We start from the raw sequence: 27,540 nt of genomic DNA on the forward strand, positions 1-27,540 counted from the left end.
TGTCGTTTGGCTTACCAGGTTTGCATCATAGGAAATGTTTAAAGGTCCCCACACACTTACCTAATGTTACAATAAAGGCTCATAATTAGAGCTGCAATGATTAATCAATAAAATCGATTAAATTTGATAACGGAATTCGTTGTCGACAAATCCCGTTATCGAATAATCGCCCGATTCGTTGTCCGCGGCGGCAGTGAATAAATGAATGAAGCTGACATGTCCCGCATGTAGGCTTCATTCATTCACCACCGCCGCCCGACATGTCCCTGCTGCTGCTCTACTCCTAGCGCAATTAGCGCACAGCCGGGACATGTCTATTCTTTGCTGTACCCGAAGGAGATGAGCAGCAGAGAATAGACATGTCGGCAGGGACATGTCGGGTGGCGTCGGTGAATGGAAGTATCGAGCCAATACTAGCAATTTGCATGGTATCGGGGACTCATTCAGTGTCCCCGATCCCAAAACTGATACCTGCTTCTCCCGTCCGCATCCCGTCCCATGGAGGAGCATGTGATACACACGTCACTCCACCTCCTTCCCCTTGCCCAGCGTAACGCTACGGAGGAAGCAGAGTGACGTGTATGTCACATGCTCCTCCATAGGACGACATGATGCGGACGGGAGAACGGGGCAGAGGACAGCCGCAGGTGTGTGCTTTCTACAAGGGTGGAGGCTGCCGTCTACTGGAGGGGCTGCTACTAATGGCTGCTACACATGGGAGGTATCTGCAGAGAATTGCACCCAAGTGTCATCTACAGACACTAGGATGCAATGCTCTGCACATACCCCCATGTGTATAGTAGTGTAAGTGTGTACTACATGCACACTGCTATACACATGGTAGTATGTGCAGAGCATTGCATCCTAGTGTCTGTACTACAGACACAGGGCTGCAATGCTCTGCATATACCCCTATGTGTATAGCAGTGTGTGCAGAGCATTGCACCCGTGTCTGTAGTACACTAGGATGCAATGCTCTGCACATACTACCATGTGTATAGCAGTGTGCATGTAGTACACACTTACACTACTATACACATGGGGGTATGTGCAGAGCATTGCACCCTTGTGTCTGTACTACAGACACAAGGGTGCAGCGTTCTGCATATACCCCTATGTGTATATCGGTAAGCAATGCACACCACTTTACCCATGAGGGTTTGTGCAGAGCATTCCACCCGTGTGTCTCTAGTACAGACACAAGGGTGCAATGCTCTGCACATACCCCAATGGGTAAAAGTGTGTATGTAGTACATTTACACTGCTATACACATGGGGGGGTGTTTGCAGAGCATTGCATCCTAGTGTCTGTACTAAAGACATGGGTCGGGTGCAATGCTCTACAGTCTGCAAATACCCCCATGTGTATAGGAGTGATATAGAAAAAGTGTAAAGTAAAAACAAATTAGCTCCACCTTTTCCTATTGCTATACAAAAATTGTAAATGTTAGTAAATCATTAACATTGTATTTTAATAATTCAGACAGTTACCCATGCAGCATTATTTTGGCATTTTGACGGTTTTTTCCCGCTTAATCGATAAAATAGTCGACAACTAATCGATTATTAAAATAATCGTTAGCTGCAGCCCTACTTACGATCACATTAGAAATTTGTAAATTGTTTTTCCCTGCTAGCTTAGTTCTGCTTTTTCATGCAAGTTGTATAATTCTTCCTAGATGGACATTTCCTTGAAAGATCAGGTGGTAATCCTAGACGAGGCCCACAACATTGAAGACTGCGCCCGTGAATCTGCCAGCTATAGCGTCACAGATGCACAGTTGCTTTTTGCAAGAGATGAAATAGACAACATGGTTATCAATAGAATCAGACCGAGCGACCATGAACCCTTACGAGGGGTTTGCTACAGTTTGACCAAGTAAGTAATTTTCTAAGATATGTGATTAGCAATATGTGTTAAACATGTAGTTTTATGTTAATAACTTTTTAACAGAAATAATAACATAGTTATATAGTGATTTTATGACTGGCGAACACAGCTGCCACGCCCCTTCCATTCATGTCTATGGGAGGAGGCGTGACAGCTGTGTACTAGCCGTCACGCCCCCTAACATTGACATGGAGGGGGCGTGGCGTGACATCACTATCACAGAAGCCCCAGACTTCCATCACTGTAACGCCACAGTGCCGGCCAGGAGATAGGAGGGGGTCCCAAAGGTCGAACCGCCCCTTGCGATCAGATATGTTTTGCCCTATCCTTTGGATAGGGGATAACATGTATAGAGGTGGAGTACCCCTTAATGACACAGGACATAAATGTATGTCCTGGCGAGGTGGTACTTAACGCACCAGGACGTACATTTATGTCCTGTACATAACCACGAGCATAGGAGCGATGCTCAGGTCATGCGCGGCAGATCCCGGCTGCTGATAGCTATTAACCCCTCAGATGCCGTGATCAATACAGATCACGGCATCTGCAGCATCGCGGTCACTAAAATGGATGATCGGATCACCCGCAGCACTGCCGCGGCGATCCGATCATCCAGAACGGCAGATGGAGGTCGCCTCACCTGCCTCCGCTACCTTCCACAGGCCTTCTGCTCTGGTCTGTGATCGAGCAGACCAGAGCAGAAGATGACCGATAATACTGATCAGTGCTATGTCCTATGCATAGCACTGAACAGTATTAGCAATCGAATGATTGCTATAAATAATCCCCTATGGGGACTATTAAAGTGTAAAATAAAAGTTTAAAAAAATTGAAAAATCCCCTCCCCCAATGAAAATGTAAAATTGTCCCATTTTCCCTATTTCACCCCCAAATAGTGTAAAACATTTTTTTTATATACATATTCGGTATCGTCGCGTGCGTAAATATCCGAACTATATAACATTTTATTCCGAAAAAAAATAATAAAAATGTTTTTAAAAGTTTTATAAAAGCAAATATGGTATCAATAAAAAGTACAGATCATACCGCCGCTAATACGGAAAAATGAAAAAGTAATAGGTCTACAAAATAGGGGGATTTTAAACGTACTAATTTGGTTAAAAAGTTAGCGATTTTTTTTTTTAGCGCAACAGTAATAGAAAAGTATGTTATCATGGGTATCATTTTAATCGTATTGACCCAAAGAATAAAGAACACGTAATTTGTACCGTAAATTTTACGGCGTGTACAGGGATGTGGAAATCCTATCGCCCGACGCCCGGGACAAGTAGTTTTGGGCACCGGGCAGGTGAATTGTTTATAGATTTAGCCCTGTATCGGGCTAGCAGGGACAGACAGACTTCTCCCTTATTTTTCTTTAATGTCGGTGTGAGGCGCAGGAGCGGATGGAAGTCTGTACCTCACACCGGCACTCATAGTGTATGGAGGGGGCGGCGGCCTCCAGCTGACTGCAGAGCCCCCTTATCTCTCCTCCCGGAGGATGGAGGACGGAGCTCAGAAGACACAGCAGGGTGAGAGAAAGGACGTAGACAGCTCCGAGCTCCGTGCACAGCTTTATCCCCCGCACACAGCTCTATCCCTCCCCTCCCCCTGATCTGTCTCCACAGGACCTAATCCACCACGGGGAGGTTGCTAGTTTGCACGAGGACAACACAGAGTGGGGGGGGGGGGGGGGTGAGGGGGAGGACGGAAATCTCACCTCACACTGTCCGGGACTACAGCTCTGATGTCCAATCATGGCCGTCTCAGGTGAGGAGACCGAAAATGCAGACGGCGGCAGGAAGGGTGGTTGTATATGTAGGGTGTGAGTGGATGTGTGATGTGTGTATGTAATGTATGATAGGGGGGGGAGCAGCAGGTGTATGCATGATGTGTGCATATGTATGGTGTATATCAGAGTTTCCCAACCAGGGTGCCTCCAGCTGTTGCAAAACTACAACTCCCAGCATGCCCTGGGCATGCTGGGAGTTGTAGTTTTGCAACAGCTGGAGGCACCCTGGTTGGGAAACACTGGTGGATAAGTATGGTGTGAGTATGTGTGATGTGTGTATGATGTCTGTGTGTGATGTGTATGTAATGTATGATGTCTAAGTGTGTATGTAATGTATGATGTGTGGGGGGGGCAGCGGCGGGTGTATGTATTATGTGTGCATATGTATGGTGTGAGTGTGTGTGTATGTAATGTATGTGGGGGGGGGGGGCAGTGGCGTGTGTGTGTGTGTATGTATGATATGGGGGCAGTGGCTGGTGTATGTATGATATGTGTATGCATGAATGTTTTGTATAGGAGCGGACTGTCACGTCGGGCATTAGGGCAGTTGTGCCATCTAATTTTATTTATTTTTAGTGGCACCCGCACTAAATTGCACCCCCAGAATCCCACCCTTCATACTCACCCGCCAACCAAGAGCCCCACGGATGCACGCAAACACACCCGAACCAAAATTACAACTCCCAGCATGTTGGACCATAACCTAAACTGTAGAACTATAAAGTGTAACATGCTGGGAGTTGTAGTTTCGGTTCGGGTCAGCTGCAGAGCCATAGGCTGCATCAGGGCATGCTGGGTGTTGTAGTTACTAACTGTAATTCCCAGTATTCCCTGACACATCCTATGGCTCTGCAGCTGACAAACCAAAACTACAACTCCCAGCATGTTACACAATAACCTTAACTGTACTACTATACAGTGCAACATGCTGCAGCACCCACACAACAATAGGCATCAGGGCATGCTGGGAGTTGTAGTTATCTAGTAACTAAATGCAACTTCCAGCATTTTCTGACACAAAATGCACCACATAAACTGGAGAAGCAGAACCCCCCCCCCCCCCCAGTAACACATAAGTCCCTACGAAGACTGAAATATAGTGATTAAAATATTTTAAAAAGTGCGTATATATGTGAATAAGCCCCTTTCCTAATAAAAGTTTCCAATTTTCTTTAAATAAAAATAATGTGCAACAATAAACATAAGTGGTATCTCTGCATGTGGAAATGTCCAGACTATTAAAATATAATGTTAATTAAACCGTACGGTGAACGGTGTAAATGTAAAAAATAGTCCAGAATTGTTCATTTTTGGTCACTTCATATGAGAAATTTTTTATAAGGTGATCAAAAAGTTACATCTAGACTTTTCTGGGCTTGTCTCGGGTGTAAGAGGAGCTACAGCTCTCCCGCCGCTAATAGCCCGGCATGCTGCGATCGCTGCGATCACCTATTAAACCATTAGATCATCGCTGTCAGCAGTGTCTAAAGGGATCTTATATCCATCCCTGGTGGTCTAGTGGGGGGGATCAGACTATTTTGGTTGAAATTATTTCATCTACCAGGACAAGTGGATTTTCTTGAGGGACAAGTAGATTGTGTTCCGCTTTAGTCCCTTGGACAAGTAGTTTTTTTTTTTATATATAGTTAATAAATGTGATTTAACCCCTTCAATAATAAAAGTTTGAATCCCCCTTTTCCCATAAAAAAAGTAAAAAAAAATAAACATGTGGTATCGCGCGTGCGTAAATGTCCAAACTATAGAAATGTATAATGTTAATGAGAGCGCACGGTCAATGGCGTACACGTAAAAAAAATTCCAAAGTCCAAAACTGCGTATTTTTGGTCACTTTGTATACCCTAAAAACATTTATAAAAAGCAATCAAAAAGTCCCTTCAAAACTAAAATGGTAAAATCTTTGGGCGCAAAAAATTAGCCCTCATACCGCCCCATATATGGAAAAATAAAAAAATTATAGCGGTAAGATGACAATTTTAGAAATACATGCATGTATTTTTTTTTTTTTTTAAGTAGTAAAATAAAACCTAGATAAATAAGGTATCCTTGTAACCATATGGACCTACGGAATAAAGATAAGGTGTCATTTTTACCAAAAAGTACGCTGCATAGAATCGGAAGCCCCCAAAAGTTACAAAAATTTTTTTTTTCCAATTTTGAAATGAACGATGTCGTTACAAAGTACAATTGATGGCACAAAAAATAAGCCCTCATATGGGTCTGTAGGTGCAAATTTAACGAGTTATGATTCTTAGAAGGTGGTGAGGAAAAAACAAAGTTCAAAAACTGAGAAACCCTGCGTCCTTAAGGGGTTACACTACACCAATGTAAATGACTCTCTACAGAAATATCCTAATTTTTTTCATTCATTTCCTAGTTGGATAAAAGAATGTGCTGACAATTTGGTGGAGCGAGACTATGAATCCTCATGTAAAGTATGGAATGGGCAGGAGATTCTTTCAATTTTTCATAACATGGGCATAACTAATGCAACCTTTCCTCTCCTTAAGGTAGGTACCTACTCTGTACTTTAAGCAGACAAAAACACATGATGGAAGTTCACAAGTGTGCCATTTTTTATGTATAGGAATGTACCGGTTTAAAATATTATGCTTTTAACTTTTTTTAAGGGAAATCTAGCTGCTGTAATTGAAAAGGAGGAAAAGACAACAATGCTAAATGGCCAGGAAACTGTAGTGAAAGTTCCAACTCTTAGTCCACAAACACTAATGGTTTTAAAGGGACTGTTTCTTGTCTTGGATTATCTGTTTCGTGAAAACAACAGGTTAGTGTTCACAGGTAATGTTAGGTTACTAAAGCCAAAGTCTTTTTTTCCGTTCAGATATTATTGTTATACTGTAGCTTTATCATATAGTAATTATAAACTTAAGGTTTCAAGACGTTTGAAGTGAAAGTATTTAATGGTACTTAAATGTTTGTGTTCATAAAGTTTGAGTTTATGCACATGTTCCATTTTTACTGTGACCTTAAATTATAGGAATATGAAATAATGCCAGTTTTTGGGGAAAAAATGCAGCATAACTGCAATGTGAATAAAGTTGCTACAAAATCTGGTGTTTAAAAGGTAGAATAATACAGACTTTCATAAAACTCCCTATAAGCAGGTTTATACAATGTACAGGTTTATACATATTTTTTTTTTTTTAAGTTTTTGTTTTTACAGAACATACAGTACATTTACTGGTGCAAAAAGTGGTGTGTATTTAAAATGTTGTGATAGTAATTAGAGATGAGTGAACTTTTGAAAAATTTGATTCGGATGACCATATAGTGGCTGAAGGACACAGCATGGAGGTGTTGGCAGCATGAGGAGACCATATAGTGGCTGAATGACACTGCCTGGAGTAAGGCTGCACGATATATCGCAAAAGCAATCTAATCACGATTTTTGCGATACGGCCCCCCGGGAAAACATGCGATTATCTGCTCGGACTGGCTCCCGTGGCGGGGGCTGGCCAGAGCAGGTAAAAACGAATTTAAATAGTAAAAGTTAGGGTTTCCCAACCAGGGGGCCTCCAGTTGTTGCAAAACTACAACTCTTAACATGCCTGGATTGGCAAAGGCTGTCCGGGCATGCTGGGAGTAGTAGTTTCACAACAGCTGGAGGCACCCTGCTAGAAAAACACTGAGCTAAGGGTGCAGGGAGAAAAATAAAAAAAAAACTTCTGTCTACCTAGTCCCGGTCCCTGCAGATTCGTCTCCGTGCGCTCCGAGGTGTCCTCTCTTAGTACAGTAGGACATTTCCCTTTTCAGCCAATCACTGGCCGCAGTGATGTCACGTGTCAAGCCAGTGATTGGCTGATGGGGAGAGGTCTTGTACTGCAGTAATACACTAGGTTTCCTGGGTCCCGCGGAAGATTTGAAATACGCCCGGGAAACCCAGTGTATTTTGCTGCAGTACAAGAATGTGACAGAAGGGGAGGGGGGGAATGTGACAAGTGGGGGGGGGGGTGTGACAAGTGGGGGGGGAATGTGACAAGGGGGGAATGTGACAAGGGGGAGGAGAATGTGACGGGGGCGGAGATGTGAAATAGGCGGTGGGCATAAAATGGGGGGATAGATGTGAAATGGAGGCGGTTGGACATGAAATGGGGGGGGATTTCACAATTTTTTTTATTATATCATATCGCTATCGCAATATTTAGGCCCAAAATCGCAATCGCACATTTTCCCCATATCGTGCAGCCCTAGCCTGGAGTTGGCAGAAGCATGAGACCATTGAAATTTAATATTTTTTAATTTAATATTTTTTAATTGAAATTGAGGCTTTTGAAATTGAAATTTTAACTCCCAGGAGTCACATGGCAGCACAATGACAGAGCCTGGAGATGGCATCAGTATAAGGAGACCATATAGTGGCTGAATGACTGCCTGGAGTTTGTGGCAGCATGAAGAGACAATATAGTGGCTGAATGGCACAGCCTGGAGGTGGCTGATGCATGAGGATACCATATAGTGTCTGAATGAGACAGCCTGGAGGTGGCAGCAGCAGAATCAGGAGTCCTTAAAGTGACCCTAATGCTGAGGAAATTATGAAACTGGGGACCTGCACCTTAATTATTTTTTGCTGTATCCATGGCAGCACAATGAGAGAGCCTGGAGGTGGTAGCATCAGCATGTGGACACCATAGAGCGGCACAATTAGAGAGCCTGGAGGTGGCAGCATCAACATGAGGAGACCATATGGCGGCACAATGACAGTGCCTAGAGGTGGTAGCATCATGAGGAAGACCATATGCTGGCACAATGACAGAGCGTAGAGGCGGTAGCATCAGCATGAGGAGACCATAGAGCAGCACAATGAGAGAGAATGGAGGTGGGAGCATCAGCATGAGGAGACCATAGAGCAGCACAATTAGAGAGCTTGTAGGTGGCAACATCAGCATGAGCAGTGTTGGCAGCATGAGGAGACCATATAGTGGCTGAATGAAACAGCATGGAGGTGTTGGCAGCATGAGGAGACCATATAGTGGCTGAATGACACAGCCTGGAGTAGGGCTGCACGATATATCGCAAAAGCAATCGAATTGCGATTTTTGCTTTTTGTGATACGGCCCCCCGGTAAAACATGCTATTATCTGCTCGGGCTGGATCCCGTGGCGGGGGCCAGCCAGAGCAGGTAAAAACTAATTTAAATACTAAAAATCAGTGTTTCCCAACCAGGGGGCCTCCAGTTGTTGCAAAATTACAACTCTTAGCATGCCTGGACCGGCAAAGGCTGTCTGGGCATGCTGGGAGTAGTAGTTTCACAACACCTTGAGGCACCCTGCTAGAAAAACACTGAGCTAAGGGCGCAGGGAGAAAAATTAAAAAAAAAACTTCTGCCTAGCTAGTCCCGGTCCCTGCAGATTCGTCTCCGTGCGCTCCGAGGTGTCCTCTATTAGTACAGTAGGACCTTTCCCATGCTGGAATGAGTTATTCTGTGTTACACACACACAGCAATGTCCGTCCTATCTGTATGCAGTGTAATGAATTATATGACGAGCCGCAAAATGGCTGCTGATTATATAGGGCTGTGACATCACAGGGGTGACTGGCTGCTGATAGGCTGCATCCTGCATGTGTTTCAGGGTCATCCCGCCTATTTCCCTTCCCGCCTTGCCTTCCCAGCATTCCTTGCCCCATGTACTGACATGTGAATCTGCCATATGCCCTGGTGCCTGGACCGCAGTAAGTGGAGTGTAATGAAGCGATTTGTGCGATAGAATCGCGACGATATTCATGTAATTCGTAACGAAACCGGGTTCATCAGCTTCGATTCACTTATCTCTAATAGTAATAGATAATGCACTCCTAATTTGTAACCTAAGTTTAGGTATCCCATACATTAATGAACTTGAAGTAAACCTGTCAGCATCTAAGTGTTCTAAGTGTAGGTCCAAAGTTCAGCTCCCATCCACTCTTTACATCGGGCATAGAGAAATGCAGTCCATAGAGTTCTGTGCACGAGTCTTCTTAATAAGAAAAGGGCTCATTCACACTACAACTGTATTGCCCAGCGTGGTCTGCATCTTTCCAAGCCCGATCTGTAGATTAGGTAAGAACTGATGTTGCCTGATGACCTGTTATCTAATGAGCCTATTAGACCTGCCTATGTTGTAAAACTTGCAGGCATTATACACTGCAGTACAGGAAAATTGCAGTGAAATATGTAAGCAAACAAACAATAGTCCCAATGCACAGAAGTACCGTAAGCAGTCACAGGAGGTAGTCGGAAACCAAAAGTAGTCAAATCAGGAAAGCTATGCAATTTGCATAACCCCCATTGATTTTAGTGAGAGCTGCGCAAATGGCGGAGTTATGTAAACAAAGTGTGGGGTTACAACATTTGCGCAACTTTAGTTGAAGTGAATGGAGAGAACACAATTTCCTTGCTTTTATTATTAGAAGACTGAAATACATATAATAAGCATATCCAATGATTTCCTTCAGTATTACAGGGAAACTGGTTTTACCCTCATGTAAGTAGTAAGATCAAAATCTTGTTAGAATCTTCCACTCTGGTTGTATATGGCAACTGAATGACACAGCTTTGTGCTCTGGTCTGGCCAGGATCCCAGGTGAGCAAATCAACCCACCTGTTTTGCCTTTTATTGAATTACTGTTCCATAGAATACAATGGAAGTATTCATTTGTCTATTTCTCTCGTAATTTTGCCAAGACGAATTACAAATTAGTTCAACAATGGATCCCGATCGGCAGTGAGTCTGGTGAAAATTTTCCTTACTCTCTTCTAAGAGCCTGAGCTTTACTTTAACCCCTAGAGAACAAAGGATACTCATATCCGCACCATGAAGTGAGAGCAGGAGCTGTGCTCTCTTCATAGACTGTGGGTCCCAGCAGCTGTCAGTAGCCAGGGGCCCATCGCTAATAACAGACATCAGCAATCACGTCCTCTAAAGTATTATAGGTGCTTTGAGAGACTTATCAGACCACCTGGGGTGCAATCCTGGCGGTCCGATTTTTCAAGATGGCAGCCAGAGCTCCACTCACCTGCTCTAGCGATCTTCCTCTATGGCAGACCATAGAAGTAGATCACCAACATCACAAATCAATACTATGCCTATGCATAAAACTGAACAGTAATAGCAGTCAAAAGATTTATATGCTCTGCTACAGGTATGTCCTTTACCATCAGGGATTTCATTAACTGTAGATCTGAGGGTGTTACCTTGCTACCTTGCTCAGTGTTTTTGCCCACTGGACTACGTGCAAGTTAACAGAAAAAGAAATACACCAGAAAGCGCACAATTAATTTTGAAAAAGTTTAGCAATCTTTATTGCATAGTAACAAAGACTAAACTAACCAGGCAGACATTTAAAAAACAATTAAAAAGACCCGAAGACCATTCCACAACTGGGTTGGGGGCCTCTCCGACCCCTCCCAGGGCACCTGCACTATCCGTGTATAAATTGCACTAACCCCAATGGCCCAACCGTAAAGAAATCATGCAATACATAATATCTCCCCAGAGCAATGTTTACCAGGCAACTTGTGCAGTATCTCTATTATGTACCAATAAGACACTGGGAGCCAGGGACAGCAGATGGAGGGTGCAAATCCGGGCAGGTGTTCTCCTAAGCCCCACGCGTTCAGTCGCCTGTCAGTGACTTCTTCAGGGGTGTTGTAGCATACTATTCATCCTCATCTTATATATCCTGTCTAATTAGCAGTGGGTGGTACCTGAAAATCCATAGGGGCAACTCACACATACATGCTTCAGAGAATTTCAATGGCAGCGACTATCAGCTTGTACTTCCGGTTGAAACCCGAGCATTACTGCAGGTTCACATCCGCTTCAGTTCTCAGTGCCTGCGCCTATCCCTCTTCACACATCACTCTCACAACAGCATCTGCGCTTGCACATTCATATCACAGCACACATCGCTCCAGATTAACTCCACCATCTGTACTTGCACATCCATCTCACAGCGCACATCGCTCCGGATCCTATAACACTCATGCACCGCTCGCCCATTAAGTCTTAATACACATCATCCAATTTACACTGAGTTAGGAAACAGACAATGTTTCCCAACCAGTGTGCCTCCAGTTGTTACAAAACTACAACTCCCAGCATGCACTTGACAGACCATGCATGCTGGGAGTTGTAGTTTTGCAACAGCTGTGGGCACACGGGTTGGGAAACACGGAGTTAAGTAACAAACTCTGTGTTTTGCAACCAGTGTTCCTCCAGCTGTTGCATAACTACAACTCCCAGCATGCACGGACAGCCAAAGGGCATGCTGGGAATTGTAGTTTTGCAACAGCTGGATGTTTGAAAGACCCCCAAAATTTGTAACCCAATTTCTCCTGAGCACGGAAATTCCCCATATGTGGACATAAAATGCTCTGCGGGCACACAACAAGGCTCAGGAGTGAGAGCGCACTATGTACATTTGAAGCCTAAATTGGTGATTTGCATAGGGGTGGCTGATTCTACAGCGGTTCTGATATAAACACAAAAAAAAACACCCACATGTGACCCAATTTTGGAAACTACACCCCTCACAGAAAATAACATGGGGTATGGTGAGCCTTAACCTACCAGGTGTTTGAAGAATTTTCGTTAAAGTTGGACGTGAAAATTTTTATTTATTTATTTTTTTCTCTAAAGTGCTGTTGTTATCCCAAATTGTTCATTTTCATAACGGGTAGTAGGGAAGAAAAAAAATTGGTAACACCATTTCTTCTGAGTATATAAATACCCAATGTGTGGACGTAAAGTGCTCTGTGGCGCACTACAATGCTCAGAAGAGAAGAAGCACCATTGGGCTTTTAGAGAGAGAATGTGTCTGAAATTGAAGGCCATGTGCGTTTATAAAGCCCCCATGGTGCCAGAACGGGACCCCACACGTGTGACCCCATTTTGGAAATAACACCCCTCATGGAATGTAACAATGGGTGCAGTGAGCATTTACGCCACACAGGTGTCAGATTTTTTTGAACAGTGATCTGTGAAAATGAAAAATGTAATTTTTAATTTGCTCAGCCCACTGTTCCAGAGATCTGTCAAATGCCAGTGGGGTGTAAATGCTCACTGCACCCCTTATTAAACTCTGTGAGGGGTGTAGTTTCCAAAATGCGGTCACGTGGGGTGGGGGTCCACTGTTCTGGCACCATGGGGGCTTTGTAAACGCACATGGCCCCCGACTTCCATTCCAAACAAATTCTCTTTCCAAAAGCCCAATGGCGCTCCTTCTCTTCTGAGCATTGTAGTTCGCCTGCAGAGTACTTTACATCAACACATGGGGTATTTCCATGCTTAGAAGAAACAGGGTTAAACATTTGGGGAGGCTTATTCTCCTATTACCCCTTGTGAACATAAATGTGGGTTAACACCAGCATTTTAGTGGAAAAAAAAAATCTAATTTTTCATTTTCACATACAACTTTAGCGGAAATTTGTCAAACACCTGGGGGGTGTTAAGTCTCACTGTACCTCTTGTTACGTGCCTTGAGGGGTGTTGTTTCCCAAATAGTATGCCATGTAGGACTTTTTATGCTGTTCTGGCACCATGCAGGCTTCCTAAATGTGACTTGCCCTTCAAAAACAATTTCAGCAAAATTTGCTTTCAAAAACCCAAATGTGTCTCATTTCTTCTGAGCATTGTACAGCATCCCCAGAGCAATTTACGTCCACACATGGGGTATTTCCATACTCGGAACAACTTGGGTTACAAATTTTAGGGGACATTTTCTCATATTGCCTCTTGTAAAAATGGTAAATTTGAAAAAATAAATACAGCATTTTAGTGGGAAAAAAAATTTCATTTACGAAAAGTCGTCAAACACCTGTGGGGTGTTAAGTCTCACGGTACCCCTTGTTACGTGCCTTTAGGGGTGTAGTTTCCGAAATGTGACATGCCCTCCCAAAAACCATTTCAGCAACATTTGCTTTCAAAAAGTGAAATGTGGCTCCTTCACTTTTGAGCATTGTAGTACATCCACACATTTCCATACTCAGAACCTCAGAACAAATGGGGTTACAACATTTGGGGGGCAAAAACTGCTTGGGGGTAAGTTTGGGGGCAAAAACTGCATTTTAGTGGAAAAAAAATTAATTTACACATCTGACTTTAACGAAAAGTCGTCAAACACCTGTGGGGTGTTAAGGCTCACTGTACCCCTTGTTATGTGCCATGAGGGGTGTAGTTTCCAAAATAGTATGCTATGTGGTTTTGTGTATTTTTATTATTATTATTTTTTTTTTTTTGCTGTTATGGCACCATAGGGGCTTCCTAAATGCCATATGCCCTCCAAAAACCATGACAGCAAAATTCACGCTCCGAAATTCCATTGTCGCTCCTTCGCTTCTGAGCCCTCTAGTGCACCCAAAGAGAGCACTTTATGTTCACATATAAGGTATTTCCTTACTCGAGAGAAATTGGGTTACACATTTTGAGGGGCTTTTTCTCCTTTTACCCCTTGTAAAAATTCAACAACTGTGTCTGCAAGAACATGTTAGTGTAAAAAATTGAGATTTTGAATTTTCTCCTTCACTTTGCTGCTATTTCTGTGAAACAGGAGGGGTGCAGTTTTTTTATTGGGTAATTTATGGGGTATTTCTAATATGAAGGCCCCTCAAATCCACTACAAAACTGATCTGGACCCTGAAAAATTCTGATTTTGAAAATGTTGTGAAAAATTTGAAAGTTGCTGCTGAACTTTGAAGCCCTCTGATGTCTTCCAGAAGCAAGAACATGTCGCCTTTATGATGCAAATATAAAGTAGACATATTGTATATGTGAATCAATATATAATTTATTTGGTATGTCTATTTTCCTTACTAGCAGAGAGCTTCGAATTAAAAAAAAAAATGCTACATTTTCAAATTTTTCATGACATTTTGGAATTTTTCACCAAGAAATGATGCAACTATCAACAAAAATGTACTACTATGTTAACCCCTTAAGGACCAAGGACGTACCGGTACATCCTTGGTCCTGCTCTTCTGATATAACGCGGGGTTACACAGTAACCCCGCGTCATATCATGGCGGGCCTGGCGTCATAGTGAAGCCGGGACCCGCCTCTAATAGCGCGCAGCGCCGATCGCGGCGCCGCGCTCTATTAACCCTTTAGCCGCGCGCTCAAAGCTGAGCCGCGCGGCTAAAAGTGAAAGTGAAAGTTCCCGGCTAGCTCAGTCGGGCTGTTCGGGATAGCCGCGGCTAATCGCGGCATCCCGAACAGCTCACAGGACAGCGGGAGGGCCCCTTCCTGCCTCCTCGCTGTCCGATCGCCGAATGACTGCTCAGTGCCTGAGATCCAGGCATGAGCAGTCATCCGGCAGAATCGTTGATCACTGGTTTCTTATGAGAAACCAGTGATCAACAGAGAAGATCAGTGTGTGCAGTGTTATAGGTCCCTATGGGACCTATAACACTGCAAAAAAAAAGTGAAAAAAAAAAGTGAATAAATATCATTTAACTCCTCCCCTATTAAAAGTTTGAATCACCCCCCTTTTCCAATAAAAAAAAAAACAGTGTAAATAAAAATAAAAATAAACATATGTGGTATCACCGCGTGCGGAAATGTCCGAATTATAAAAATATATCATTAATTAAACCGCTCGGTCAATGGCGTGCGCGCAAAAAAATTCCAAAGTCCAAAATAGTGCATTTTTGGTCATTTTTTATATCATTTAAAAATGAATAAAAAGTGATCAATAAGTCCTATCAATGCAAAAATGGTACCGTTAAAAACTTCAGATCACGGCGCAAAAAATGAGCGCTCATACCGCCCCATACACGGAAAAATAAAAAAGTTATAGGGGTCAGAAGATGACAATTTTAAACGTATTAATTTTCCTGCATGTAGTTATGATTTTTTCCAGAAGTCCGACAAAATCAAACCTATATAAGTAGGGTATCATTTTAATCGTATGGACCTACAGAATACATATCAGGTGTCATTTTTACCGAAAAATGTACTACGTAGAAACGGAAGCCCCCAAAAGTTACAAAACAGCGTTTTTTTTTTCAATTTTGTCGCACAATGATTTTTTTTCCCGCTTCACCATAGATTTTTGGGCAAAATGACTGACGTCATTACAAAGTAGAATTGGTGGCGCAAAAAATAAGCCATCATATGGATTTTTAGGTGTAAATTTGAAAGAGTTATGATTTTTTAAAGGCAAGGAGCAAAAAACGAAAATGCAAAAACGGAAAAACCTCCGGTCCTTAAGGGGTTAAAGTATAGGGTGGGCCATTTATATGGATACACCTTAATAAAATGGGAATGGTTGGTGATATTAACTTCCTGTTTGTGGCACATTAGTATATGTGAGGGAGGAAACTTTTGAAGATGGGTGGTGACCATGGTGGCCATTTTGAAATTGGACATTTTGAATCCAACTTTTGTTTTTTCAATAGGAAGAGGGTCATGTGACACATCAAACTTATTGGGAATTTCACAAGAAAAACAATGATGTGCTTGGTTTTAACGTAACTTTATTGTTTCATGAGTTATTTACAAGTTTCTGACCACTTATAAAATGTGTTCAATGTACTGCCCATTGTGTTGGATTGTCAATGCCACCCTCTTCTCCCACTCTTCACACACTGATAGCAACACCGCAGGAGAAAAGCTAGCACAGGCTTCCAGTATCCGTAGTTTCAGGTGCTGCACATCTCGTATCTTCACAGCATAGACAATTGCCTTAAGATGACCCCAAAGATAAAAGTCTAAGGGGGTCAGATCGGGAGACCTTGGGGGCCATTCAGCTGGCCCACGACGACCAATCCACTTTCCAGCAAACTGTTCATCTAGGAATGCTCGGACCTGACACCCATAATGTGGTGGTGCACCATCTTGCTGGAAAAACTCAGGGAACGTGCCAGTTTCAGTGCATAAAGAGGGAAAGCATCATCATGTAGCAATTTCACATATCCAGTGGCCTTGAGGTTTCCATTGATGAAGAATGGCCCCACTATCTTTGTACCCCATATACCACACCATACCATCAATTTTTGTGTTCCAACAGTCTTGGAGGGATCTATCCAATGTGGGTTATTGTCAGACCAATAGCGGTGGTTTTGTTTGTTAACTTCACCATTCACATAAAAGTTTGCCTCCTCACTGAACAAAATTTTATGCGTAAACTGAGGGTCCTGTTCCAATTTTTGTTTTGCCCATTCTGCAGCACCTGAAACTACGGATACTGGAAGCCTGTGCTAGCATTTCTCCTGCGGTGTTGCTATCAGTGTGTGAAGAGTGGGAGAAGAGGGTTGCATTGACAATCCAACACAATGGGCAGCACATTGAACACATTTTATAAGTGGTCAGAAACTTGTAAATAACTCATGAAAGAATAAAGTTACGTTAAAACCAAGCACATCATTGTTTTTCTTGTGAAATTCCCAATAAGTTTGATGTGTCACATGACCCTCTTCCTATTGAAAAAACAAAAGTTGGTTTCAAAATGGCTGACTTCAAAATGGCTGCCATGATCACCACCCATCTTGAAAAGTTTCCCCCCTCACATATACTAATGTGCCACAAACAGGAAGTTAATATCACCAATCATTCCCATTTTATTAAGGTGTATCCATATAAATGGCACACCCTGTAGAATATGTCGTGAAAAACTAATCTCGGAATCAAATCCATAAGTAAAAGCATCCCAGAGTTATTAATGCTTAGGGTGCGTTCACACGGAGTAAATGGAGAGTTATTCACACTGAAAAATTTACTGGTGGAACATTTTTTTTTTTTCGTGGGAAATTCGTGCGGAATTGCGCGCGGACATGGGGATAGAAAGAAGTGAAGGGTTTTTCAGCCATTTCCGCTCAAATTGCGCGCGAATTCTGTGCGAAAACGATGTCGGGCGTAATTTTTTTTTACCATTGACTTCAATTGATTTCTGCTAGCGGATTCCGCTTGAAGAATGAACATGTTCTTTCTTCAAGCGGAACGGAATTCAGCGTCGGAATTCTGCTAGCAGAATTTCCGCAGTGTGAACAGGCCAGCAGAAATAACATTAAAGTCAATGGGCAGAGGAGATGTGCATTAATTTGGAGCGGAGAATTCAAAAGGAATTACTCGAGTAAATTCCTATTGAATTACTCCGTGTGAACGCACCCTTAAAGTGACAGTGGTCAGATGTGCAAAAAATGCTCTGGTCCTTAAGGTGAAAATGGCCTCGCTCTATAAGGGGCTAAACCTTATAATCTCTTTCACCAAAATTCCTTAAATAACATAAATAAAATAGATAATACATTACATACGGTCAATATTGTGCAGCATAATGATAGTAAAGCATGATCAAGAACACTCAAAGTGGAGAATAATTTGTGACATGATCAAAAATATTCCACACACAAGACAACATACAGTGCAAAGTGAAAGTATTTGGCCCCCTTGAACTTTTCGACCTTTTTTTTTCACATTTCAGGCTTCAAACATAAATATATAAAACTGTAATTTTTTGTGAAGAATCAACAAGTGGGACACAATCATGAAGTGGAACGAAATTTATTGGATATTTCAAACTTTTTTAACAAATAAAAAACTGAAAAATTGGGCGTGCTAAATTATTCAGCCCCCTTAAGTTAATACTTTGTAGTGCCACCTTTTGCTGCGATTACAGCTGTAAGTCACATGGGGTATGTCTCTATCAGTTTTGCACATCGAGAGACTGAAATTTTTGCCCATTCCTTCTTGCAAAACCGCTCGAGCTTAGTAAGGTTGGATGGAGACCGTTTGTGAACAGCAGTTTTCAGTTCTTTCCACAGATTCTCGATTGGATTAAGGTCTCGACTTTGACTTGGCCATTCTAACACCTGGATATGTTTATTTGTGAACCATTCCATTGTAGATTTTGCTTTATGTTTTGGATCATTGTCTTGTTGGAAGACAAATCTCCGTCCCAGTCTCAGGTCTTTTGCAGACTCCATCAGGGTTTCTTCCAGAATGGTCCTGTATTTGGCTCCATCCATCTTCCCATCAATTTTAACCATCTTCCCTGTCCCTGCTGAAGAAAAGCAGGCCCAAACCATAATGCTGCCACCACCATGTTTGACAGTGAGGATGGTGTGTTAAGGATGATGAGCTGTGTTGCTTTTACGCCAAACATAAAGTTTTGCATTGTTGCCAAAAAGTTCGATTTTGGTTTCATCTGACCAGAACACCTTCTTCCACATGTTTGGTGTGTCTCCCAGGTGGCTTGTGGCAAACTTTAAACAACACTTTTTATGGATATCTTTAAGAAATGGCTTTCTTCTTGCCACTCTTCCATAAAGGTCAGATTTGTGCAGTATATGACTGATTGTTGTCCTATGGGCAGAGTCTCCCACCTCAGCTGTAGATCTCTGTAGTTCTTCCAGAGTGATCATGGGCCTCTTGGCTGATTTTCTGATCAGTCTTCTTGTATGAGCTGAAAGTTTAGAGGGACGGCCAGGTCTTCGTAGATTTGAAATGGTCTGATACTCCTTTCATTTCAATATTATCGCTTGCACAGTGCTCCTTGGGATGTTAAAAGCTTGGGAAATCTTTTTGTATCCAAATCCAGCTTTAAACTTCTCCACAACAGTATCTCAGACCTGCCTGGTGTGTTTCTTGTTCTTCATGATGCTCTCTGCGCTTTAAACGGACCTCTGAGACTATCACAGTGCAGGTGCATTTATATGGAGACTTGATTACACACAGGTGGGTTCTATTTATCATAATTAGTCATTTAGGTCAACATTGGATCATTCAGAGATCCTCACTGAACTTCTGGAGAGAGTTTGCTGCACTGAAAGTAAAGGGGCTGAATAATTTTGCACGCCCAATTTTTCAGTTTTTTTGTTAACAAATTTTGAAATATCCAATAAATTTCGTTCCACTTCATGATAGTGTCCCACTTGTTGTTGTTTCTTCATAAAAAATTACAGTTTTATATGTTTATGTTTGAAGCCTGAAATGTGGCAAAAGGTCGAAACGTTCAAGGGGGCCGAATACTTTCACTATGCACTGTAAAGCCAGTGATAACCACACTGTATAAACATATACTTTTTGTGCAAAAAACAAATTACTATAATATATACCCAGTATTGCATTATACATACAAAGATACTCATTATCCAATCAAATAGATGACTCACTGTACCCATCATCATAGCAATTAGTATTCCACACTCAGTAAAAACTTATAACAGGTAAGTAATCACCGTGAGACGCAGACCCATAACAACCTTCATATTTTCCCATAGGTAATACTATTGCCGGTGGGCCCTGATATTCATAAATGGATGTAATATTTTTGCATGCATACAGTACCTCATATCAACCAATACCAACTCAGCACCAATCTGATTAGGCATATGACGTACTTTGGATAGGAGTGACGGATTGTCACTCGTGTGATGCGATACTGTGGTGCATGATGGGACTATTTGATTGGTTTTTGCAATATCAATCTATTGCTGGACGCTGTGTCAATCATTTTTGAGCCAATCTACTTCTACATGTTTGTGATTGGACACACAATAGAGTGTGGCATCACTGATAGGAGGTCATAAATACCCCGGTCAGGCTTGTTTGGATGCCATTTGCCGAAAGTCCTTGACAAAGCCACTGCTGTGGTGAAGCGTCGGACAAGTGCATGTATCTACGATTTTAATTCACTCTGCCATAGTTCTCATCCATTGAGTTAGGTATGGACTGCAGCCATACCACTCAATGACAACAATACTATTTTCAGCAAAGCTGTAATTGCGGATGGATCACAAACATAATGAGAATTTAATGGCAGAAATATTTTGATAATTTTGAGGCAATAAGTTACATTTTAATATAATTGGTGGATTGTAAAATAGAATCCTAGTGGTCACGATCGTGATCAATTGTAAATATATAAATACATTTGTGATAAATTGATCCTCCATTCATTGGTCCTTTACCAGTTGTATTATCATATGAACCTATAAGCACATATCCAAACTTACTGAACAATAATAAATATCTTTAATTTCGATGATGGATCGCCCAATTACTCGCTAAACAATAAGTATCTGTAGTTAAAAAATTAGGTAAACCAGTAAACATCATAATACTATATATATACCATTCAGAGTAACCGACTCTGTTACATCATAATGTATATCACACACTCGATAGCAACTGCGGCGATTTATCATGTGTCACACTCTCTACCTCCTTATGACGATTATACACACATACTAGGTGGCCAGCCCGATAATGATCATATCACACACTCAGTACATCATTTTTCCAACAATTAGTCATATCCCACACTCCCATACATTATTACAATAATTTATTATACTTACTGTTCAGAGCAGCCCAGCGTGTCCCCCACTCAATATATTATTGCGGCGAAATTTTACATTATTACAACAATTTACTGTCATGACCGACTGGGGGGGACAGGTAGAGTGAGCCATAAACTGACCCTAAAACATCTCTCCCTGCCTACTTGCCCATCCACCCTAAACGATGGATCGAAATCTGTGCACCGGTCTCTTCCTGCACTATAGTCGGTCACAGACCAGAAACAGAAAACTACTAGACATCCAGATATACCAGACAGAATACAAATACTAACAGGGCAGAATATAAACTCACAAACAGAGCATAATATAGGGAATTAACAAACAGTTCATAAACCGGATATCAGACAAACGGCAGACAGGACAAAATGAACAAGACTAGGCATGATGTGAGTATACAGCAGAATCCAGGAGATGAAGGGGATAAACAGAAGAACTGAGAGCCAAAACACTAAACTTAACAGGTAACATATAACACTGTTCACAAACAGGTACAAAGGACAAAGATCAGATCAACCAAGCAGGATATAAATATAGGACACTGTTCACACTGGGACACAGAACATACAGACTGGACTCCCCATTCAACTATAGGAGTAGCAATTAATAATAAAGCCAAATAGGCTACTGGCAGCGGACACACTCCACCGTGTGGACAAAATGCTGACCCAGTAGGAAACAGAAATATAATACATGAAACACTAGACTAGAACCGGATGAGTCTGAATAGACTCCAGAATACCAAACAGGAATATAATATACAGAGCACAGGGTACAAGCTATACTCAGACACAGTGTGAACAGATACATAGCAGAAAGGATATACAAATCCTAAAACCGACAAATGTAACACAGACTAAAATCTACAAAGAACAAGACTATTTAACCATGGCTAAAACTCTGATAAATTCAAGGTAAATGCTCAAGCAGACTTGAAAGTGTATTGCACAATATCCAGCTACAAAAGGCAAGAGCACTCTGGTTAAAATAGACACACCCGAGTTTCTCATTTGTCCAGAATATTAACTATTCCCTATCCAGGTAGAATAGCAAACTGCTCTGAACAAACTAATGTGTGAATACACACCTAAACAGAAAAATACAAAAACAAATAAACGGACATTACATTTACATTATAACACTTATAAACACATACTGTGTAAAACAGTCCAACAATGCAAAGAAGAAGACTGCAACTCACCCATAGGACTTCTGTAACAGGAATGATTTATTCCGGCATCGGGGCAAAATCAATGGTGGAGCGACACGCTACAGCATGGAACAGGGGGAGAGTGGGGCAGGTGCAGGGACTGGCAACGTTTCACGTCAAATTTGATGTGAAATGTTGCCAGTCCCTGCACCTGCCCCACTCTCCCCCTGTTCCATGCTGTAGCGTGTCGCTCCACCATTGATTTTGCCCCGATGCCGGAAATAAATCATTCCTGTTACAGAAGTCCTATGGGTGAGTTGCGGTGTCGTCGTCTTCTTTGCATTGTTGGACTTATCTTACTTATTTATATGACACTGAGCACCCCCCTTGATCTGTAGAATTAGACCGCTACTGTTCCTATTGGCTAACTGTGTTACTTTACCAAGTGCATTAACTCTTGCAGTGCCTGGTCTGCCTCTCTTGCCTTGCAAACTGTTTAAAACAGCCTGACATCTTACTTATTCAATACCCTATTGAAACAAAATTTATTTTAAGGTGTCCGGTGATGTCAAAACTAATGCATATAATGTTATTAGATACATGTAATATTCCAAATAGCTGGCTGTCTAGTTGCCATAATATACACAGTATTACAGTGGAATTTACACTGAAAGACCAATCCGCTACCAAAATCCTCAATTAGTCACAACTTTAGAAAAAGATGTATAAATAAATATAGTAGTAAACAGATGGCTTAAACCATACTTCCATATCTCCTCAAGCACTTAATCACACAATACCATGCATGCATGCCACCTACATTCCGGACCACAGGTACCACCCATAGGATTTTTAAATATCATCACCATATTACATTTATTATTCAAAGTAACATCAGAAAAAACATCAAATAAATATATTAATTCCAATTCGATTCAGATTTCTATCCCATATGGCATCAGATAAGGGCATTTAAAGATTTTTTTTCTTTTCTATATCCACGGGAAAGAATCTCTTTTAACAGTAATCCTAGTTCCATGCTATAGATCACAATCAAATCCGTCCCTTGAGGGTCCACCATATTTCACCATGCTATCTCCACTATCTACAACATGGCAATTCTTGGAATCACTAGTCCATGAGATATACAGATCCCTGGAGTCCTTAACCCCTTAAGGACCAAGGGCGTACAGGTACGCCTTTGGTCCCTGGTACTTAAGGACCAAGGGCGTGCCTGTACGCCCATGGGAATTTAGGTCCCCGCTGGGCGGGGACCGGGCCGGGGTGACTGCTGATATCTATCAGCAGGCACCCCGCGCAAATGCCCAGGGGGGTCATCAGACCCCCCCATGTTGGCGATCGGCCGCAAATCGCAAGTGAATTCACACTTGCGATTTGCGGCTATTCCGGGTCATACGGGTCTATAGTGACCGGAAAATAAAGGGGATCGCGGATGTCCTAGACACCCACGATCCCCCTGTATCGATAGGAGTGAGGTGGCAGAGGTGCCACCCCTCCTATCTCTGCTATTGGTGGTCTAGACGCGAGAGGATCGGGGGCGGAGGGGTTTACTTTCGGTTTCCCCGTTCTGCCCACCCACAATAGGCGGGGCAGGACGGGGAAACCGACAGGGACCGGCGCCGAAGATCGACTTACCCATCGGCGACGGCAGCGGGCGACGATCAGCGGCAGCAGCGGGCGACGATTGGCGGAAGAAGAGGACCGCGACGCAGCTCCCTGGATCCGACGGAAGACGTCGAGTTACTTAGCAACATCTGGAGGGCTACAGTCTGAGACCACTATAGTGGTCTCTAAACTGTAACCCTCCAGATGTTGCAAAACTACAACTCCCAGCATGCCCAGAGAGCTGTTTAGGCTTGCTGGGAGTTGCAGTTTTGCAGCAGCTGTAGGTCTACAGTTTGAGACCACTACACAGTGATCTCTATTCTGTGCACTTCCAGATCTTGCAAAACTACAACTCCCAGCATGCCCACACAGCAGTTTGCTGTCTGGGCATGCTGGGAGTTAGGTCCACAGTTTGGAGACCACTGTGCAGTGGTCTCTAAACTATAGCTCTCCAGATGTTGCAAAACAGCTGTCTCTGCATGCTGGGAGTTGTAGTTGTGTACCTCCAGCTGTTGCATAACTACATCTCCCAGCATGCCTTCCAGCGATCAGTACATGCTGGGAGTTGTTTTGCAACAGCTGGAGGCACACTGGTTGGAAAATACTGTGTTAGGTAACAGAACCTAACTGAAGGTTTTCCAACCAGTGTGCCTCCAGCTGTTGCAAAAGTACAACTCCCAGCATGCACGGTCTGTCAGTACATGCTGGGAGTTGTAGGTTTGAAACAGCTGGAGATTTGCCCCCCCCCCCCCCCCATGTGAACCTACAGGGTACATGCACACTGGTGGGTTTACAGTAAGTTTTCTGCTTCAAGTATGAGCTGCGGCAAATTTTTCGCCTAAGCGCAAACTCCTAGCGGTAAATTCACTGTAAACCTCCGCCAGTGTTAACGTACCCTAAAAACACTACACTATGCTACACTAACACATAATAAAGGGTAAAACACTACATATACACCCCTTTACACTGTCCCCCCAATAAAAATAAAAAACTTATTGTACGGCAGTGTTTCCAAAACAGAGCCTCCAGCTGTTGCAAAACAACAACTCACAGCATTTCCGGACAACCACTGACTGTCCAGGCATGCTGGGAGTTTAGCAACAGCTGGAGGCACCCTGTATGGGAATCACTGGCGTGGAATACCCCTATGTCCACCCCTGTGCAATCCCTAATTTAGTCCTCAAATGCGCATGGCGCTCTCTCACTTCAGAGCCCTGTCGTATTTCAAGGAAACAGTTTAGGGCCACATATGGGGTATCTCCGTACTCGGGAGAAATTGCACTACTAATTTTGGGGGCCTTTTTTTCCTTTTACCCCTTATGAAAAAGAAAAGTTGGGGTCTACACCAGCCTGTTAGTGTAAAAAAAAATGGTGTTGTCCTTTACTTTTTATTTTCACGGGAGGTAAAAGGAAAAAAAAAGACCCCCAAAATTTGTAACGCAATTTCTCCTGAGTACGGAAATACCCCATATGTGGGCGTAAAATGCTCTGCGGACACCCAACAAGGCTCAGGAGTGAGAGCGCACCATGTATATTTGAGGCCTAAATTGGTGATTTGCACAGGGGTGGCTGATTTTACAGCGGTTCTGACATAAACCCCAAAAAAATACCCACATGTGACCCCATTTTGGAAACGACACCCCTCACGGAATGTAACAAGGGGTATAGTGAGCCTGAACACCCCACAAATTTTCATTAAAGTTGGATGGGAAAATGAAAAAAAAAAAATTTTTCACTAAAATGCTAGTGTCACCCTAAATTTTTCATTTTCACAAGGGAAAATAAAAAGCCCCCCAAAATTTGTAACCCCATTTCTTCTGAGTACGAACATACCCCATATGTGGATGTAAAGTGCTCTATGGGTGCACTAAAATGCTCAGAAGAGAAAGAGTGCCATTGGGATTTTGAAGAGAAAATTTGTCCGGAATTGAAGGCCACTTGTGTTTACAAAGCCCCCATGGTACCAGAACAATGGACCCCCCCCCATATGTGACCCCTTTTTGGAAACTACACCCCTCATGTAATGTAATAAGGGGTACAGTGAGCATTTACGCCCCACAGGTGTCTGACAGATTTTTGGAACAGTGATCCGTGAAAATGAAAAATGTAATTTTCCATTTGCACAGCCCACTGTTCCAAAGATCTGTCAAACGCCAGTGGGGTGTAAATGCTCACTGCACCACTTATTAAATTCTGTGAGGGGTGTAGTTTCCAAAATAGGGTCACGTGGGGGGTCCACTGTTCTGGCACCACGTGGGGCTTTGTAAATGCACATGGCCCCTGACTACCATTCCAAACGAATACTAGTAAGTAAGGTTTTGCAAGTCTTAATGGCAGTTAGTAGTTGAGCAGATACCTCCCCAAGGTTCAGGTCAGCAGGCAAGGATGGCAGGAGTGGAACAGGTGGTGATCCTGCAGTAGCAGGGGCGCTCATAGGAGAAGGCTGTGAGGAGCCGGTGCCATCTTGAGAGCCCACGCTTGCCAACGGCTGTAGCTTCGCTGCCACCGCAGGGTTGTCATTATGGTGTGGAATGATGGAGCCAAGCGATCCGAAGCTTCTGAGGAAGGATCAGGGAGTCCAGGATGATTGCAGGGTGAGTAAAAGAACAGACTCAAGTGGAGCTAGAGCAGCATGCGCCTGCTCCGTTCACGTCTAGGCCACGCCCCTCTCATCTTTTTAAGTGGAAGAACTTGCACAATTGGTGGCTAACTAAATACTTTTTTGCTCCACTGTGTATTTTTTTCTTTTTTATATTTTTATTTTTTTGCTAGCACCATTGTACAAAATGTATCTGGGGTGCATTTTTTAAATACCAGGGTTTACTTTTTTTTTATATAAATGAGCAGCCTTTTTAATAAAGATAAATAGATTACATTTATAAGCGGAACAATATTAGTTACAGGAAGAAAACAACCATCACCTATTTGTATTATGTCATTCTAAAAATGATTGGTCCAAACAGAGAAACAGCATCTTGATGACAGATGTTCTTTAAACAGATTTGAACGTGTGATTGCAACATTTTACCGGTTTATTACATTAGACATACATTTGTTTAGATTTGCAGAAGACTACAGGATTGCCTTGCAGCAGTCTTACATATGGACAAACAAACGAGATGTAGCAGATGAAAATGGATTCTTTGCAAGACCAAAAAACCGTAAAAATATTAGTCGGAAAACTCTAGTTTACACGCTGAATTTCTGGTGCTTGAACCCAGCAGTCGTAAGTTATAGTGCTTTTATGAGCTTTCTGTACATATGTGTGTTTTGCTGTTACTTGCATTGTTCAGACACTGTCCTGTACTAAGTAAAATGTTCCAGAATTATGAAGTATGTAACTTGTGTTTAGACACTTGATGCACCTCAAAATTGTCAGGGATATTGCAAAGATAAAGTGGATGGCTAAATGAGGATTTGTGCCGTTTTTGGCTCTAAATATTAATATAAAGCCATATGGTAGGATGAGAAAGGAAAGTGTTTGCCATTTTGGAAATTCACCAACTCAGTTTCGGTTATGAAACTGTAAACCTCTTTCAATGTAAAAACGTATTCCAGGAAACAAAAAGTGTTTTATATATATATATATATATATATATATATATATATATATATATATATATGTATCTCAACTGTCTCCAGAAAGTTAAACAGATTTGTAAATTACTTCTATGAAAAAATCTTAATCATTTCAATAATTATCAGCTGCTGAAGTTGAGTTGTTTTCTGTCTGGCAGCAGTGCTCTCTGCTGACATCTCTGCTTGTC

General features: G+C 42.3%; 1 protein-coding gene across 1 annotated transcript in view; it reads left to right on the forward strand.

Moving 5' to 3' along the window:
* BRIP1 (BRCA1 interacting helicase 1) overlaps nt 1–27,540 on the forward strand; it is a 494,893-nt gene that overhangs the window by 188,319 nt on the left and 279,034 nt on the right. Inside the window, exons 10-13 of the mRNA XM_056556700.1 lie at nt 1,680–1,879; nt 6,082–6,214; nt 6,335–6,489; nt 26,834–26,999. Coding sequence (XP_056412675.1) covers nt 1,680–1,879; nt 6,082–6,214; nt 6,335–6,489; nt 26,834–26,999 — 654 coding nt within the window. The remainder of the gene's footprint in view (nt 1–1,679; nt 1,880–6,081; nt 6,215–6,334; nt 6,490–26,833; nt 27,000–27,540) is intronic.

This window comes from Hyla sarda, chromosome 2 (assembly GCF_029499605.1).
Source record: "Hyla sarda isolate aHylSar1 chromosome 2, aHylSar1.hap1, whole genome shotgun sequence".
Classification (NCBI taxonomy): Eukaryota; Metazoa; Chordata; class Amphibia; order Anura; family Hylidae; genus Hyla; species Hyla sarda.